Genomic DNA, 18237 nt, shown 5'->3' on the forward strand with positions numbered 1-18237 from the left:
TAGTTTAATCCAATTTATATGCATGCAATATCAAATTACAGTTGTGAGCTGTCTTAGTGAAAATATACCAACAGAAGGGACATTCACTTTTCTTTGTGAAAAAAGAAAGTCAGCTGTAGGGCCAGATTTTCATCCAGCTTTAATCGTGAGCTGATTCTGATTGAGGGGAAAGGCACTGTTTGAATATATGTCCCTGGAGAGATGACGGGGTCGGGTTATGGCTTGGCGCATAGATTTGCTGGCTTTTGGCGCCTGCTGCCAGTGACTGAGGGTGTGGGTAGGAGATGAGGCCTGACTGAGCACAGAAAGGAAATCCACACCACACACCCCTCAAGGTGGCAGGAAAGTTCCTTTCTCCAAGACCTGGGTCCTCCCTGCTTTGTCAGCCTCCTCTCCCTCCCATATGCTGGAATGTGATTCTCTTCCACTGCTGTGTTTACCCATACTCCTTTCTCTGTCCATAATGCCCCCTAAACTGTCTCTCACATTCCCCAAGCCTTGGGTGTCATCTCCCCCAAGAGGCCTCCCCCACATGCCAGGTGGGAAGGGCCCCTCCTTTTTACCAAGTGCCACAGTCGCCTGCTACCATGCATCTCACTGTCTAAGGGAAGCAGACAGTCCTATCCCACAGAGGTAAAATTCCTCAGGTGACCTAGGCTACTCATGCATTCCTGTTGGGCAGGGCATGCAGTTTAATCAACTCTATCTCCAGCAACAGTGCCCGGTCTGGAGAAGACGCTGTAAATATCTGTGGGATGTCGAAAGGTGTCAACCGAATGTATAACATTCAATGACACAAGCAGGGGACTCCATTCTGGACTTTCAAAAGTGACTAAGTACTTTGCATAGACGAATGACTGAGAATAAAGAAAAGAAAGTGCTTGAGGTCATTCATAACCAAGGCCCCTCCACCCACAAATACCCCGATTGATAGAAATCACATATAATACACATAATATATCCATGATAGATTATCCATGCATTCTGTGGTTACCATGATCTTGGGAGATCAGGAACACTCTCTGACACCTCGCTGGGCCATGCCAGAGCCTTCCTTCCCATGCAGCAAAAAGAGAGTCTGCAACTACATCAAGGGATGCTTATGTCCCCCAAATAGTACAGATTAAGATACCTGTCTGTGAAGTGACACATTCTACAATGCAGAACGCATACTCTACCCTGATGAGCCTCACAGCAAAGACAACACCCATGAAGCCAGGGGGCATTTCTGATGAGTCAAGGTTGGCAGGAAAAGGCACTTAGTGGCTAAGAGTCAAACAGATGTTTATATCAAGTCAAGCAGAGGGTATATATCCCGAAAAGAACATTACTCCACGCACTGTTTAGAGATTTATAGGGAAATAAATTTCTTCTTACTTCCAAATAGAAATGTTCTTTTTCCCCCCAAACACTTGCTTTAGGATAAATTTTGTGAAGTGGAATTGCTAGACCAAGAGTATATACTTTCTTTCTGAGAGATAAGGACACTTTTCATTTTAACACAAAAACAATTATTGACCTTACAAATTAATTCTTTAATACATCGGGGCGCCTGGGTGGCTCAGTCGGTTGAGTGTCCGACTTCGGCTCAGGTCATCATCTCACAGTTTGTGGGTTTGAGCCCCACATCGGGCTTTGTGCTGAATGCTTGCTCAGAGCCTGGAGCCTGCTTCAGATTCTGTGTCTCCTTCTCTCTCTCTGCCCCTCCTCCGCTCGTGCTCTGTCTCATTGTGTCTCTCAAAAATAAGTAAATGTAAAGTTAAAAAAATTCTTTAATACATCTACCAACCAGTTGGTCGGTCTTCAGATTTTCCCAACTCTTGCATGAATATCATTTTATAGTTGACGTGAATCAGGATTCAAATAAGGTCCATACATAGTATTGTTTCATATGTGTCTTAAATGTCTTGAATTATACAGTTTCCAATATTTCTTTCTCACTACTTATTTGTTAAAGAAATCGGGTCATATGTCCTACAGAATTTATCACATTTTACATATAACTGAAGCAGCCTTGTGCAATCTTTTTTTTTTTTTAAGTTTGGTATTTTTTATTGAGGTATAATTGACATACAATAAACCAAATATATTTAAAGGGTATACTTTAGTACATTTTAGAATGTATATACCCAAAAAACCAAAACAACAATCAAGATAATGAACACAGTATCACTTCCCAATGTTTTCCTTGTGCCATTTTGTAATCCTTCCCTCCTGCCCCATGCTACACCCTGACCCCCAACTACTAATCTGTTTGCTGTCACTGTAGATTAGTTTGTAACTTCTAGAATTTTTTTACATATGGAATACATAAAATATGTACTCTTTTTTTGCTCTGGCTTCTTTCAGCATAATTATTTTGAGATTCATCTATGTTTTGGGTTCATTCTTTTTTGTTGCTGAGTACTATTCCACTGTGTGGATAAGCCACCACCTGTTTATTCACGTGTTGATGGAAGCTTGGATTGTTTCCAGTTTGGGGCCGTTGTAATTAAGCTGCTCTGAACATTTGTGCATGAGTCTTCACGTGAGTGGAAGCTTTAATTTCTCTTGGGTAAATACCTAGAAATGGAACAGCTGAATCATATGGCAGGTAACATTTAGCTTGAAAGAAATTGTCAAGCTGTTTTCCATAGCCATTGCATATTCATGTTCCTACCAGCAGTGACTGAAACTTGCAATTGTTCCATGTCTTTGACCATAGTTCTAGGTTAGCCTTTTCAATTTTAGCCATGCTGGTATGGGAGCAGTGGTATCTCTTATTTGTGGTCTTATTCTACATTTCCCTTATTTAATTGAACATCTCCCCATGTGCTTATTTGCCATACCTCTATCTTTTTTTGGTGAAGACTCTGTTCCAATATTTTCCCCATTTTTTCATTGCTTGTTTTTTTTTTTAAAATTACTGAATTAAGAGGTCCTTATATATTGTAGGTGTAATCTTTTATCAGATATAGGCTTTGCAAATCTTTTCTCCCAGTCTATGGCTTGTCTTTTCATTCTCATACTCATTTTTGAGGAACGGAAGCTTTTAATTTTAATAAGGTCTAATTTATACTTGTTTTTTTTTTTTTTCTATTTGGAGTATGCTTTTTGTGGGGTCTCATCTGAGAAGTCTTAACCTAAGGTCACAAAGATTTTCTCCTATGTTTTCTTCTACAAATTTTATAGTTTTAGGCTTCATAGCAGCACTTTCAACAATAGCCAAATTATGGAAAGAGCCTAAATGTCCATCAACTGACAAATGGATAAAGAAATTGTGGTTTATATATACAATGGAATACTACTTGGCAATGAGAAAGAATGAAATCTGGGCATTTGCAGCATGTGGATAGAACTGGGGGGTATTATGCTAAGTGAAATAAGTCAGGCAGAGAAAGGCAGATACCATAGGTTTTCACTTATATGTGGATCCTGAGAAACTTAACAGAAGACCGGGGGGGAGGGGAAGGGGAAGAAATAGTTATAGAGAGGGAGGGAGGAGGCAAACCATAAGAGATTCTTAAATACTGAGAACAAACTGAAGGTTGATGGGGGTGGGGGAGAGGAGAACGTGGGTGATGGGCACTGAGGAGGGCACCTGTTGGAATGAGCACTGGGCGTTGTATGGAAACCAATTTGACAATAAATTATATACATAAAAAATAAAGTTTATGACACATTTTGAGTTAGTTTTTGCACATGGTGTGAGATATGAATTGAAGTGCCTTTTTTTCTTTTTTGCATATTATGTGTATCCAATTGTTTCAGCACCATTTTTTAAAAGGACTATCCTTTCTCTTCTGCATTGTCTTTAGATTTTATTTCTTTTTCCTGCCTTACTGTTTTGGCCAGTACCTCCAGTACAACGTTGAATAGAAGGGGCAAGCATGGAGATCCTTATCTTGTTCCTGTTCTTAAGGGTAAAACATTTAGCCTTTTACCATTAAGATGTTAACTGTAGGTATTTCACAGATAGTTTTTTTTACTGGGTTGAAGAAATTCCTTTCCATTCCTATTATGCTATTTTGTATTTTCCTTCTTTCTTTTTTTTAATATTAGGGGTGGATGGTGGCTTTTGACAACTGTCTTTACTGAGATAATCACATATTTTTTCTTTTTAGTTTATTAATGTAATGAATTATATTAACTGATTTTTGGGTGTTAAACTAAGCATTCATCTGTGAGACAATCAAGAGAGAAGATTGGTACTGATATATTACCCTGTATATGTACTGTTAGATTTTTTAGAAATATTTTGTTTAGGATTTTGATCTATGTTCATGAGGGATACTAGCATATAGCTTTCTTTTCTTGTGATGTCTTTGCTTGGTTTTGATATCAGGGTAATGCTGGAGTCACAGATGGAGTTGTGAAGTAGTCTCTCCTCTTTGATTTTCTGGAAGAGACTGTATACAACCAGTATTATTTCTTCCTTAAATGTTTGGCAGAATTCATCAGTGAAATTATTAATTTATGTATGTATGGTGGGGGACAGTTTTTTTTTTATTGTGGTAAAATACACATAACAAAATTTGCCATCTTAAGCCTTTTTTAACAGTTTAGTGGTATTAAATACATTCGTAATGTTGTACAGTCATCACCACCGTCCATCTCCATAGCTCTTTTCATGTTGTAAAACTGAAACTCTTATACCCATTAAATAATACTTCCCCATTTCCCCCTCCTCCAGCCCCTGGCAACCACCATACTACTTTCTATCTCTATGCATTCTCATATAAATGTTTCTCATATAAATTTACTCTAAGTTTCTCATATAAACGTACTCATACAGTATTTGTCTTTTTCTGATTGCCTTATTTCATTTAGCATATATGTCCTCAGGATTCATTCATGTTACAGCATATTGCAGAATTTCCTTTCTTTTGAGGGTGAATAATAGTCCATTGTATGCATATACTACATTTTGATTATTTATTCATCCATCAATAGACACTTGGGTTGCTTCCACATTTCAGCTCCTGTGAATAATACTGCTATGAACAAGGGTATACAAATGTCTCTTTGAGACCCTGCTTTCAATTATTTTCGGTACATACCAGAAGTGGAATTGCTGGATCATATGGAAATTCTATTTCAACTTTTTTGAGGAACTGCCATGCTATTTTCCACAATGGCTGTACCATTTTACATTCCTATCAACAGTGCACAAGGGTTCCAATTTCTCCACATCCTCGCCAACATTGTGTTCTTTTTTTTTTTTTTTGATAGCAGCCATCCTACTTGGGTGTGAGGTAGAATCTTATTGTAGTTTTAATTTGTGTTTCCCTAGTGATTAGTGATGTTGAGCATCTTATCATGTATTTCTTTGCCACTTGTATATTTTCTTTAGAGAAATGTTTATTCAATTCCTTTGTCCATTTTTTAATTGGTTCATTTGTTTTAAGTTTTAGGAGTTCTCTATTTTTCTGGGTATTAATTTCTCATTAGATATATAATTTGCAAATATTTTCTCCCATTCTCTGGGTTGTCTTTTTACGCTTGTTAGTGTCTTTTGATACACAAAATTTTAAGATTTTCACAAAGTCCAACTGGTCTATTTTTCCTTTGGTTACCTATGCCTTTGGTGTCATATCCAAGAGATCACTGCCAAATTCATTGTTAAAATTTTATCTTATGTTTTCTTTTAAGAGCTTTATTCTTTTTCTTATATTTAGGTCCTAGATCCATTTTGACTTAATTTTTGTATATGGTGTTAGGTAAGGGTCCAACTTCATTCTCTGGCATGTGGATGTCCAGTTTTCCCAGTACCATTTGGTGAAATGACTAACCTTTCACAATTGAATGACCTTGGCACCCTTATCAAAAATCATTTGACCCTATATGCGATGGTTCATTTCTGGGCTCTTTATTCTATTCCCTTGGTCTATATACTATATATGTCTGTCTTTATGCCAGGACCACATTGTTTTGATTATTGCAGCACTGCAGTTAAGTTTGAAATCAGGAAGTGTGAGTTCTCCAGTTTTGTTCTTTAAGGCTGTTGTGCTATTTGGGGTTTCTCGATATTTCCTAAGAATTTTAGGATGGGTTTTTCTATTTCTGCAAAACATGTCATTAGGATTTTGGTAGAGAATGCATGGAACTGTAGATTTCTTTGGATAGTACTGACTTTTTAATAGGAGGTTAAAAATTTTAACCTAAGTTATTTTTAATAATAACTTTTCTCAACCCATGAGCATGGTGTTTCCATTTATTTATAACTTCTTTCAGCAACTGTGTTGAGTTTTCATTGTACAAGTCTTTTGTCTCCTTGGTTAAGATAATTCCAAAGTATCTTAATCTTTTTGATGCTATTATAAATGGAATGGTTTTCATAATTTACCTTTCACATTGTTCATTGTTAGTGTATAGATATAACTGAATTTTGCATGTTGACTTTGTATCCTGCTATGTTGCTGAATTCATTTATTCTAAAGATTGTGTGTGTGTGTGTGTGTGTGTGTGTGTGTGTGTGTGTGTGGGTGTGTGTGTGTAAATTTTAGGGGTTTCTACATATAAGATCATATCATTTGCAAACATAGATAATTTTACTTTTTCCTTTTCAATTTGGATGTGTTTTGTTTCTTTTTCTTGCCTAATTGCTCTGTCTATAACTTCTAGTACTTTGCTGTAGGAGACATATGTAGAAAAATGTTACTACACCCAGTGTCAGGGAAATTACTACCTCTGCTCTCTTCAAGGAGTTTTATGGTTTCACACTTAGGTCTTTAGTCCATTTTGATTTTATTTTTGTTTATGGTGTAATAAAGTGGTCTGGTTTCATTCTTTTGTATGTAGCTCTCCAGTTTTCCCAACACCATTTGTTGAAGAGACTGTCTTTCTCTCCTTGCATATGCCTGCCTCCTCTGTTGAAGATTAATTAACCATTTAATTTTGGGTTTATTTCTGGGCTCTCTATTCTGTTCCATTGACCTATGTGTCTATTGTTTGTGCCAGTAACATACTATTTTGATTACTAGAGCTTTGTTCTATGTCTTGAAATCTGGAATTGCGATACCTCCAGTTTTTTTTTTTTTTAAGATTGCTATGGCAGTTTGCGGTCTTTTGTGGTTTCATACAAATTTTAGGATTGTTTGTTCTAGTTCTGTGAAAAACTTGATAGGGATTGCATTAAATGTTCAGACTGCTTTGGTAATACAGACATTTTAACAATATTTGTTCTCCCCACCCATGAGCATGGAATATCTTTCCATTTATTTATGTTGTCTTCAGTTTCTTTTATCAATGTTTTATAGCTTTCAGGGTACATGTCTTCACCTCCTTGGTTAAGTTTATTCCTAGGCATTTCATTATTTTGGGTGCAATTGTAAATAGCATTGTTTTCCTAATATCTCTTCTGCTTCATTATTGGCATAGAGAAATGTAACAGATTTCTGTATATTGATTTAGTATCCTGCAAACTTACTGAATTCACTTATCAGTTGTAGGTTTTCTTGGTGGCATCTTTAGGATTTTCTAGATATAATATTATGTTATCTGCAAATAGTGAAAATTTTACTTATTCCTCACCAATTTGGATGCCTTTTATTTATTTATTTATTTTTGTTGTTGTTGTCTGATTGCTGTGGCTAGGGCTTAGAGTACTATGCTGAATAAAAGTGGTGACAGTGGACATTCTTGTCTTTTTCTTGATCTTAGGGAAAAAGTTCTTAGTTTTTCACCATTGAGTATGATGTCAGCTGTGGGTGTTTCACATAGGTCCATTATTATATAGAGGTATGTTCCCTCAAAACCCCCTTTATTGAGGTTTTTATTATCATGAATGGATATTGTACTTTGTCAGGTGGTTTTTCTCCTTCCACTGAAATGATAGGGTTTTTATCCTTTCTCTTGTTGATGTGATGTATCACGTTGATTGATTTGTGAATATTGACCCAGCCTTGCATCCCAGGAATAAATTCCATTTGACTGTTGTGAATGTTTGTTTTTTAAGAATTTTTTTTTAACATTTATTTATTATTGAGGGACAGACACTGAGCATGAGCGGGAAAGGGGCAGAGAGAGGAGGACACACAGAATCCAAAGCAGGCTCCAGGCTCTGAGCTGTCAGCACAGAGCCAGATGCAGGGCTCGAACTCACAAACTGTGAGATCATGATCTGAGCCAAAGTCAGACACTTAACCGACTGGCCACCCAGGCGCCCCTGAATTTTTTTTTTTTTTTTAATGTATTGTTGAATTCAGTTTGCCAGTATTTTGTGGAGGACTTTTGCATCTATGCTCATCAGAGATATTGGCCTGTAATTTTCTCTTTTGGTGGTATCTTTATCTGGTTTTTGTATCAGGGTAATGCTGGCCTCACAGAATGAGTTTGGAAGATTTCCTCCTTCTTTTATTTTTTGGAATAGTTTGAGATGAATAGTTATTAACTCTTATTCAAATGTTTGGTGGAATTCTCCTGTGAAGCTGTCTGGTCCTGAACCTTTGTTGGAGTTTTTTTGTTTTTCAAATTTTAAATCTGTTCAAATTCTCTACTTCTTCCTGGTTCAGTTTTGGGAGGTTATGTTTCTAGGAATTTATCCATTTCTTCTAGGTTGTTGAATTTGTTGGCATACAATTTTTCATAATAATCCCTTATAAGAGACAAATAACTTTGTATTTCTGTGGTGTTATTTCTCCTTCCTTCCTCCTGCCCTCCCTCCCTTCTTTCCTGTTTTGTTTTGTTTTTTTTTTGAGTCTCCTAGAGGTTTATCAATTTTGTTGATTTGTTGAAAGAACCAACTCCCAGTTTCCTTGATCTGTTCTACTGTTTTATTTTTTTTAGTTTCTATCTTACCCATTTCTCTTGTAATCTATATTTCCTTCCTTCTACTGATTGTGGCCTTTTTTTTTGTTCCTTTTCTAGCTGCTTTAGGTCTAAGGTTAGGTTGTTTATTTAGTATTTTTCTTGTTTCTTGAGGTAGACCTGTATTGCTATAATCTTCTCTGTTAGCTTTTGTTGCACCCTAAGATTTTGGACTATAATGTTTTCATTTTCATTTGTCCATGTATTTTTTTATTGCTTCTTTGATTTCTTGGCTGACCCATTCATTGTTTAGTAGCAGGTTATTCAACCTCCATGCATTTGTTTTCTTTCCAGACTTTTTCTTGTGGTTGATTTCTAGTTTCACAGTGTTGTGGTCAGAACAGATGCATGGTGTGCCTTCATTGTTTTTGAATTTGTTGAAACTTGTTTTGTGGCCTAATGAGTGATCTACTCTGGAGAATGCTACATGTGCACTGGAAAAGAATGTGTATTCCATGGTTTTAGGATGGAATATTCTAAATATATCTGTTAGATCCATCTGGTCTAATATGTCATTCACAGCCACTGTTTCATTGCTGATTTTCTGTTGGATGACCTATCCATTGATATAAGTGGGATGTTAAAGTCCCTTACAATTATTGTATAATTACCAGTTTCTTCCTTTATGTTTGTTAATAGCTGCTTTACGTATTTGGGTGCATAAATATTTATAATTGTTCTTTCTTGTTGGATTGTCCTCTTTATAATTCTACAGTGTCCTTCTTTGTCTCTTGTAACTCTTCTTGTTTTAAAGTCTATATTGTCTGAAAATAGTACAAGCACTCCGGCTATATTGGATTATTTTCATGAAGTATCTTCTTCCAACCTTTCATTTTCAATCTATTTTTGTCTTTGGATATAAAGTATCTCTTGTATATAGTATATAGTTGGATCATGGATTTTTTTCCTTCTGCCAATCTCTGTCTTTTGATTGGAGAGTTTAAAAGATTTACAGTTAAAGTAATTCCTGATAAGGACGAACTTCTGTCATAGTGCTATTTGTTTCCTAAACGCTTTATGGTTTTTTCCCCCTTTTTCCTTCATTACTGTCTTCTTTTGTGTTTAGTTGATTTTTTTGTAGTGGAATGTTTAAATTGCTTCTCATTTCCTTTTGGGTATATTCTATAACTATTTTCTTTGTCGTTACCATGGGGATTACACTTGACATCCAAAAGTTACAACACTTTAATTTACATTTACACCAGTATAACTTCAATGGCATACAAAATCTCTGCTCCTTTAAACCTCCGTCCCCACCCTTTTTGGTTGTTGATGTCACCAGTTAACATCTTCATACAGTGTGTGCCCCAAAACATAAACTTATAATTCTTTTAAATGCATTTGTCTCTTAAATTAGATAGAAAACATGATTTGGAATTACAAGCCAAAGTTACAGTAATACTAGCTTTTAGACAAATGAATTTTTTTCTTCAAATGTATCAATCTCTTAAATTCTGTAGGAAACAAAATGTGCAATTACAAACCACTGTTGCAATAACACTAGATTTTATAATTTCCCATGTGTTTACCTTTATTGAGATCTATTTCTCCATTCAGATTTGAGTTACTGTCTAGTTTCCTTTCACTTCACCTTACAGAACTCCCTATTTCTTGCAGGGTAGATCTAATGGTAACAAACTCCCTCAGCTTTTGTTAATCTAGGTATGTCTTAATTTATCCCTCACTTTTCCCCCCCTGGACTATGATGAAAATTTAATGATTTATAAAGCATTTGGCAAAGAGCAAAGTGCTCCGCTAGTGTGCTGACAATGTTTATCACAATGTATCAAAAAAATAAAAAAATCATGTTGAGGTTACTAAGTGGAGAAAATTTTTAGTATTTTACTAACCATTCATCTCAACATTCACATTCTATGCATTTTCTCATGGTCAACAAACTTATTCAAATGATTTAAGTTTATTCCACTATTTAAAGTGGAAATTCTCGACAATAATTTGAAACCATGGAGTTCTCTTCATTTCACCACTGGCTACCTTGTCCAAAAGTTCTTTTAATATTCCTTTGACACATAATAATAGCTCTTAATCTCACTGGGATCTGGATTCAAAGTTAGGTTCTTGCTCACAAAATGTAATCAATTTCATGTCCCTCCCCCCCCTCCCTGCCCCCGCTCCCAGATACCATCTGATTGAAACTTGTAGTGAATTCCTGTTAGATAATTAACTTCGTCTGGGGGAACCTCTTTCATGGGAATTCCTAATTCAGCCTTTAAATGTTTCTGTGTTGCTCATTTTACTCCAACTGCATCATTTTCTTCTAGCTCTCCTGGATTACTTACTGGATGACTATAACAAGTATTGGTAAAACAACCTGGAAAGGTAATTTCTGCATTTGATCTCTGTTGTAGCAGGAGCTTATTTTCAGTGTTGAATAAGAAAACCCTACAAGCTCAATGCAATAATCCTTTCTCTATGTTTTCATTCAGGTGACAATCCTTTTTGGTCTTGGCCCCAATTTTATTGTCATTTTCATCAGTAAGGATACACATGTCTGCCAGGAGTTGAACCTGCTTACAGAGGTTGTCAGTATCTATCTCAGGCAGTGTCAGGACACATCAGATCTGTCCCACAAAACACGGGTCCCAACCCTCTCTCCCACTTTTGAAGGACAGTTTTGCCAGATACAGGGTTCTTGGTTGACACCTATTTTCTTTTAGCACTCGGAATGTATCAGCCCGCTGTGTCTGGTCTCCACAGTGTCTGATGAGAAATCTGCGGAAAATCGTATTGAGGATCCTTGTATGTGATGATTTGCTCATTGCCCTCAAGATTCTCTGTGTCTCCCTTTTGCAAATTTGGTCATAATGTGTCTCATTTGATTATAATGTGTCTCAGTGTGCATCTCTTTGCTTTCTCCTTACCTGGCGCTCATTGAGCTTCTTGGATATTTTTATTTATGTCTTTCATCAAATTTGAAAAATTTTCAGCCATTGTTTCTTCAAATATTCTCTCTCCTCCTTTATTCCTCTTCTCCTTCTTAGATTCCCATCATGCCTATGTTGGTCTACTTGATGGTGGTCCAATGGTCTCTTATACTCCATTTGGTTTTTAATCTTTTTTTTCTTTCCTCAGACTTGATGATTTCCATTGTCCTATCTTTCAGTTTGCTGATTCTTTGTTCTGCCTGCTCAAATCTGTCTTTGAATCTTTCTAGTGAATTTTTAATTTCAGTAACTGTAATTTTCAGCTCCAGATTATCTTTTTAGCTCCTTGTAGGTTTTCTGTCTTTTTGCTGATACTTCCATTTTGTTCATTCATGGTTTCTTGACTGTCTCCACATCTTCCTTCAGTTCTTTGAGCATCTTTAAGACAGTTGCTTTAAAGTCATTGTCTAGCATATCCACCCTCAGGTCTTTTACAAGGACAGTTTCTGTTGATTAATCTTTTTCCTTTGAGTGGGCCATACTTTCCTGCTTCTTTGTAGGTCTTGTGACGTTTTTGTAGAAAACTGGACATTTGAATCTAATGATGTGGTAACTCTGGAAATCAGATTCTCCTCCTTCCCCAAGGTTTGTTTTTGTTTTTGTTATCATTTATTATTTTGCTTTTTAGTCGTTTTAAGCTGTCTCTATCCTGAGGATCAGTCTGAGGTGTAAACTTAAGGTCTTTTCTCAGTCTTTCTCTGGGCACGTGAGATCAATTTTTAATTTCTGCCCCCCCCCCCCTTAACATGCAGTAATTTTTAATGTCTGGATTCCACAACAAAAAAAGAAAAATAAGGGGAGAGGGAAAAGGCACTGGCCCTTTATTTTTTTTTTTTAAATTTTTTTTTTTCAACGTTTATTTATTTTTGGGACAGAGAGAGACAGAGCATGAACGGGGGAGGGGCAGAGAAAGAGGGAGACACAGAATCGGAAACAGGCTCCAGGCTCTGAGCCATCAGCCCAGAGCCCGACGCGGGGCTCGAACTCACGGACCGCGAGATCGTGACCTGGCTGAAGTCGGACGCTTAACCGACTGCGCCACCCAGGCGCCCCAGGCACTGGCCCTTTAAATCCCCTGGAAATCCCTTCAACCAGAGGGGGAGAGGCTTGCAACAAATACTGGGAGTTGGGGGAGGTGCAAAAGGGGATCAGAACACAGATCCCTGATATCTGGGGGACAGTGTCCTTTTTGCCATCCTTGGCTATCACAGGCTGTGTGCAGGCTGCTCCAGGAACATGTATACAGCTGCCTGCCACGTGGGGGCAACTGTTAGTGTGCTAAGCACTGAAACTGATTGAAGTTAGCTGCAATTTACCTGCCCCAATCTTCCCTTAGAAGTTGCAAGCCTTCAACAGACTTGAGTTCCAAAATAGTTACATCAGACCGATTCTGCCAGTGCAACTGCTGTTTAGGTGCAGAGACAGATTGCTGGTGCTCCCTAGTCTGCCGTTTTCCCCAAATCCTCTGGAGGATGGTTTTTATTTTTATTTTTATTTTTTTTAAAGAATCCTTTTTTTTTTTTTCAACATTTATTTATTTTTGGGACAGAGAGAGACAGAGCATGAACGGGGGAGGGGCAGAGAGAGAGGGAGACACAGAATCGGAAACAGGCTCCAGGCTCTGAGCCATCAGCCCAGAGCCCGACGCGGGGCTCGAACTCACAGACCGCGAGATCGTGACCTGGCTGAAGTCGGACGCTTAACCGACTGCGCCACCCAGGCGCCCCTGTAGGATAGTTTTTAAACCACACATGAAATTTCATTGATACAGAGCTATTCAGGTTACCTATTCTTAAAAAAAAAAAAAAAATCTATTCTTGAATGAGCTTTGATAGTGTGTCTTTCAAGGAATTTGTCTATTCCAATTAAGTTGTCAAATTTATAGGCATAAAGTTTTTTATAATATTCCTTTATCCTTTTCATATCAGTAGAATCTGTAGTTATGTCAACTTATTCCTGATAATGGTAATTTGTGTCTTTCCTCTTTTTTCCCCCTTGATAGTCTATCTAGAGGTTTATCAATTTATTGATATTCTCAAAGAAACAGCTATTGGTTTATTAATTTCCTGTAATATGTTTCTGTTTTCTATTTCATTAATGTCTGCTCTGATCTTGTTTCTTTTCTTATGCTTGCTTTGTGTTTACTCCTCTATTCCTAATTTACTCCTCTATTTGTAGGAGACAAAATCATTGATTTGAGACCTTCCTTTTGTTTTCCTAATATGGTGTTTAGCACTATAAAATTTCCCCCAAGCACTGCTTTAGTGACATCCCCCAATTTTTGATATATTGTTTTCATCTCTAGTTCAAAATATTTTCTAATTTCCATCTGGATTTCTTTTGTGACCACTGGGTTTTTAGAAGTGTGTTATTTCATTTTCATGTTTGGGGATATTCCAGAGATCTGTTAGTGATTTCTCAGTAACTTCTATTGTGGTTGGAGAATGAACTTTGTGTGATTTCAATCCTTTTACGTTTATTGAGACTTCTTTTATGGCCCCAAATATGTCTATCTTGGTAAATTTTCTCTGTGTCTTAGAAAGGAACATGTATTCTGCTGAGTGTTCTATAAATGTCAACTAGGTTGAATTCATTAATAATGTTCAAGTCTTCTATACCTTATTTTTTGTGTACTTTATCAATTAATGAGAATAGAAATATCTGACTGTAATTGCAAATTTATCGATTTTTTCTTGCAGTTCTATGTTATTGAGTAAAAAAAAAATTAGGATAATTATTTCCCCTTAAAGAACCGGTCTCTATAATTATGGGATCATTTTCTTTATGCCTGGTAATATTCTTTCCTCTGAAATCTTTTTTCTCTGATATTACTATAGCCGTTTCGGCTTTCTTTTAATTAGTGTTAGCATGGAGTAGTTTTCCACTCTTTTACTTTGAACCTATCTGTGTCCTTATACTTCCTGTGTTTCACGTAGGCATGATATAACTGTAGTCAGGTGTTGCTGATTTTATTCAATCTGACAGCACCTGCTCTTTAGTAGGAGTTGTTAGACTACACTGGACCCTTAGGGGTGCCAGTTGAAAATCCACATATAACTTTTGACTCTCCCACACCCCAGACTTAACTACTAATAGCCTACTGTTGACCAGAAGCCTTACTGATAACAGAAACATGTATGTGTTGAATACCATATTTTTACAACAAAGTGAGCTAGAGGAAAGAAAATCTTAAAATCATAAGGAAGAGAAAATACATTTTCGGAACTGTAGTGTATTCATTGAAAAACATTTGCATATAAGTTGACCTGCATAATTCAAATCTGTGTTGTTCAAGGGTCAACTTATATTTTATGTGACTATTGGTACAGTTAGATTTAAGTCTGTCATTTTGTTATATGCTCTCTATTTCTCCCCTCTATTCTCTAGACCCTTTCCTCTTTATCTTTCTTCTTTTAAATTAACTGAGTATATTCTCATTCTGTTTTATCTCCTTTGTATGCTTATTAGCTAAACCTTTGCCTTTTTTAGTGCTTGTATTAGTGTTTATAATAACTACTAGCTATCTTTAACTTGTCATAATGTACTTTTAGGTGATATTATACCACTTCATGTACATGAACCTTACAATAGTCTTCTTCCATTTTTCCCCTCCCCCTCTTTATGATATTGTCATATATTTTATGTAATATATATTTGTCACATATTTTACTTCTATATATGTTATAAACCCCACAATATGTTCCTGTTATTTTTGTTTAAACAGTAAGTTATCTTTTAAAGAAATTTAAATAATAAGAGAAAAACTTACATAATTGCCCATGTGGTTATCAGTGCCGTGTATTCCTTTGTGTAGACCCACATTTCAATTTGGCACCATTTTCCTTCTGCCTAAAAGATTTGAGCATTTCTTGTAGTGAAAGTTTGACTTTGTAGTGAAAGACTGAAATCTTTCAGCTTTTGTATATCTGAAAATGTCTTAATTTTGCCTTTGTTTCTGAAAGATATATTTTTGCTGGATATAGAATCCTGGGTTGACAGTTTTTTTCTTTCCGTACTTTAAAGATGTTATTCCACTAAATTCCCTTTTGCTGAATTCACTAATGGGAAATCTGCTGTCCTCTTTATTTTTGTTCTTCTGTGACTGCATGTAAGATTTTTTGTTTATTAATGGTTTTGAGAAATTTTACTATCATACACCTTGGTGTTGTTTTCTTCACGTTTCTTGGTTTGGAATTTGTTGAGCTACTTATAAAATCTGTTCTCATCAAATTTGGAAAATTTGCAGTTATTTATTCAAATAATCTTTCCTGTTCTTCCTCTTTTTTTCCTTCTGGGATTACAAATACAAGTATTTCAAAATTCCTTTAAGTTACCCCACATCTCATTTATATTCTTTTCTTTCTTTTTAGAATTCCTTCCCCCCCCCCCCCGTGTTTCATTTTAGATCATTTCTACTGTTCTGTCATTAAGTTCACTAACATTTTCTTCTGCAATATCTAATCTATTCATCCTTTCCAGTGTATTTTTCACCTCACATACTGTTTTCATCTCTTAATGTTTGAGTTGAGCCCTTTTTATATTTTCCAGGTCTCTACTTCTGAACATATGGCACATAATTATAGTAACTGTTTTATTTTTTTTTAATTTTTTTTTCAACGTTTATTTATTTTTGGGACAGAGAGAGACAGAACATGAACGGTGGAGGGGCAGAGAGAGAGGAAGACACAGAATCGGAAACAGGCTCCAGGCTCTGAGCCATCAGCCCAGAGCCTGATGCGGGGCTCGAACTCCCGGACCGCGAGATCGTGACCTGGCTGAAGTCGGACGCTTAACCGACTGCGCCACCCAGGCGCCCCTATAGTAACTGTTTTAATGTTATCTGCTAATTCTAACATCTGTGTGAATTCTGTTTCAGTTTCAATTGATTGATTTTTGTCCTCATCATGGGTATGAGTATAGACTTTAAATTTTTTTGTCACAGAACAGCAAATTGCCCTCCAGGAGTGTTTTATCATTAATCCTATCACTATCAATAGATGAGAGTGCCTGTTTCCCTTCCTGTCCCGCCAGCACTGAATTCTGTAAGTCTTTAATCTTTGCCAATCTCACAGGCTAAAGCTATTTATTGAGCACCAACTCTAAGCCTAGTGATGGATGGAGGCAACTCTGTGGTGCTCAAGCAGCCACAGTAGCTGCCCTCATGGTGCTTATAACCCAGTGGTGTTTGTTTACCATGTTTTTCTTTGTATTTTCACTGATAATTAGCAACGTTGAGCATCTTTTCCTAAGTTTATGTCACTTACATTTCTTCTTTGGTGTACTGCTAACATACACTGGATTATTTGGATTTTTTTATTCCTTTGTAAGAGCTCTGATATTTACTAAGGGTAGATACCCACTTTCAGCTTTTGAATTAAAAATATTTGTTTTATAAACAAAGACATTTCCTTTAAAACAAGTGAACAGTACAGAACTTCTTTGAAGAAATTATTTGCATGTTACTCAAATACTTTTTCTTCTACATTAAAAATAAGTAGGAATTGATTCTGGTTTAAAGACATTGCCCTTAAAGGAAAATAGTTTTGAACAAAAAATATAAAATACATATATGGATATATAAAGTATACATAAATGTATAAATGCTTTCATATACATCTGACATCAACATACAAATGACTTACATTCTTTAGAAATAATTATGCAGATTCTGAATGCCATTTTACTCTCTTAATAATGGAATGGAAAGTCAAAGAGATGAAACATTTCTAGATTAAATATTCCCAGCTGATTAAATATTTCTGGCAGAGCCTTGCCATCTATATTGGAAATGCCCTACATGCAAGACTGTTAATTTGTAATTGTCTAAGATCTATTCAAAGGAGAAAATGTCAAAATTCCCATTATAGTGTGTTTACTTACCCGCTCAAGAGTAGCAAAAGCTCTCATGCACAAGAGCAGCAAGGCACATGCTACCTGTTCATCTGGCTGTGCAGGTAAATGCTTCCTGGCACCGCCAGGGAGAATGCCTGGGACACAGTTTCTGTAAAGTGCCCAGTGTCTTCTTAGCCTTCATGGGCAACATGAGGTGGCAGGGGGTGGTGGCCCTGAGAAGCGTTCAAGTTTATGGTCAGGGATATAATGGTACATGTGTCACAGGGCTGAGGGGTGTTAGCTGGCCGAATATGATGGAGGAAATGTATGCCACCAGTTATGCTGTGAATTCACAAATTGAGCAGTTTTACTAATGGTGATGATGACAACCACCAGCAAAGCCCCACGAGGCCCAATCCACCGGCTCTTCCATTGGCCCTGCCCCTTCCCCCCCCCACCCCACCCCCAACTGACCTGTTTGGTGTAGGTGGTCTCTGGCCACCTCAAACAAGCGCAGGTGCATGTTGGTGATGGGATTGAAGGAGCCACAGGCCAGGAGCACCAATGGGATTCGACTCTTCATCTTGTCAGGCACCTCCACACCCACGGCAGTGGCCACCCTGCCTTCATGGGGACAATAACTCATGTTAGAGAGCTGGTACCAGACAGCTGT

At 36.8% G+C, this 18237-nt stretch overlaps 1 protein-coding gene and 1 pseudogene across 3 annotated transcripts in view; both read right to left on the reverse strand.

Annotated features, from left to right (window-relative positions):
• Positions 1-18237, reverse strand: part of NMNAT3 (nicotinamide nucleotide adenylyltransferase 3) — a 114789-nt gene that overhangs the window by 46083 nt on the left and 50469 nt on the right. For all 3 annotated transcript variants that reach the window (XM_040480329.1, XM_040480330.1, XM_040480331.1), the window contains exon 2: positions 18039-18188. In XM_040480329.1, the coding sequence (XP_040336263.1) occupies positions 18039-18147 (109 nt within the window). In that variant the 5' untranslated portion in view covers positions 18148-18188. The remainder of the gene's footprint in view (positions 1-18038; positions 18189-18237) is intronic.
• Positions 10491-12538, reverse strand: LOC121033739 (isopentenyl-diphosphate Delta-isomerase 1-like; annotated as a pseudogene).

This window comes from Herpailurus yagouaroundi, unplaced genomic scaffold, assembly GCF_014898765.1.
Source record: "Herpailurus yagouaroundi ecotype Mexico unplaced genomic scaffold, PumYag 159, whole genome shotgun sequence".
NCBI lineage: Eukaryota > Metazoa > Chordata > Mammalia > Carnivora > Felidae > Herpailurus > Herpailurus yagouaroundi.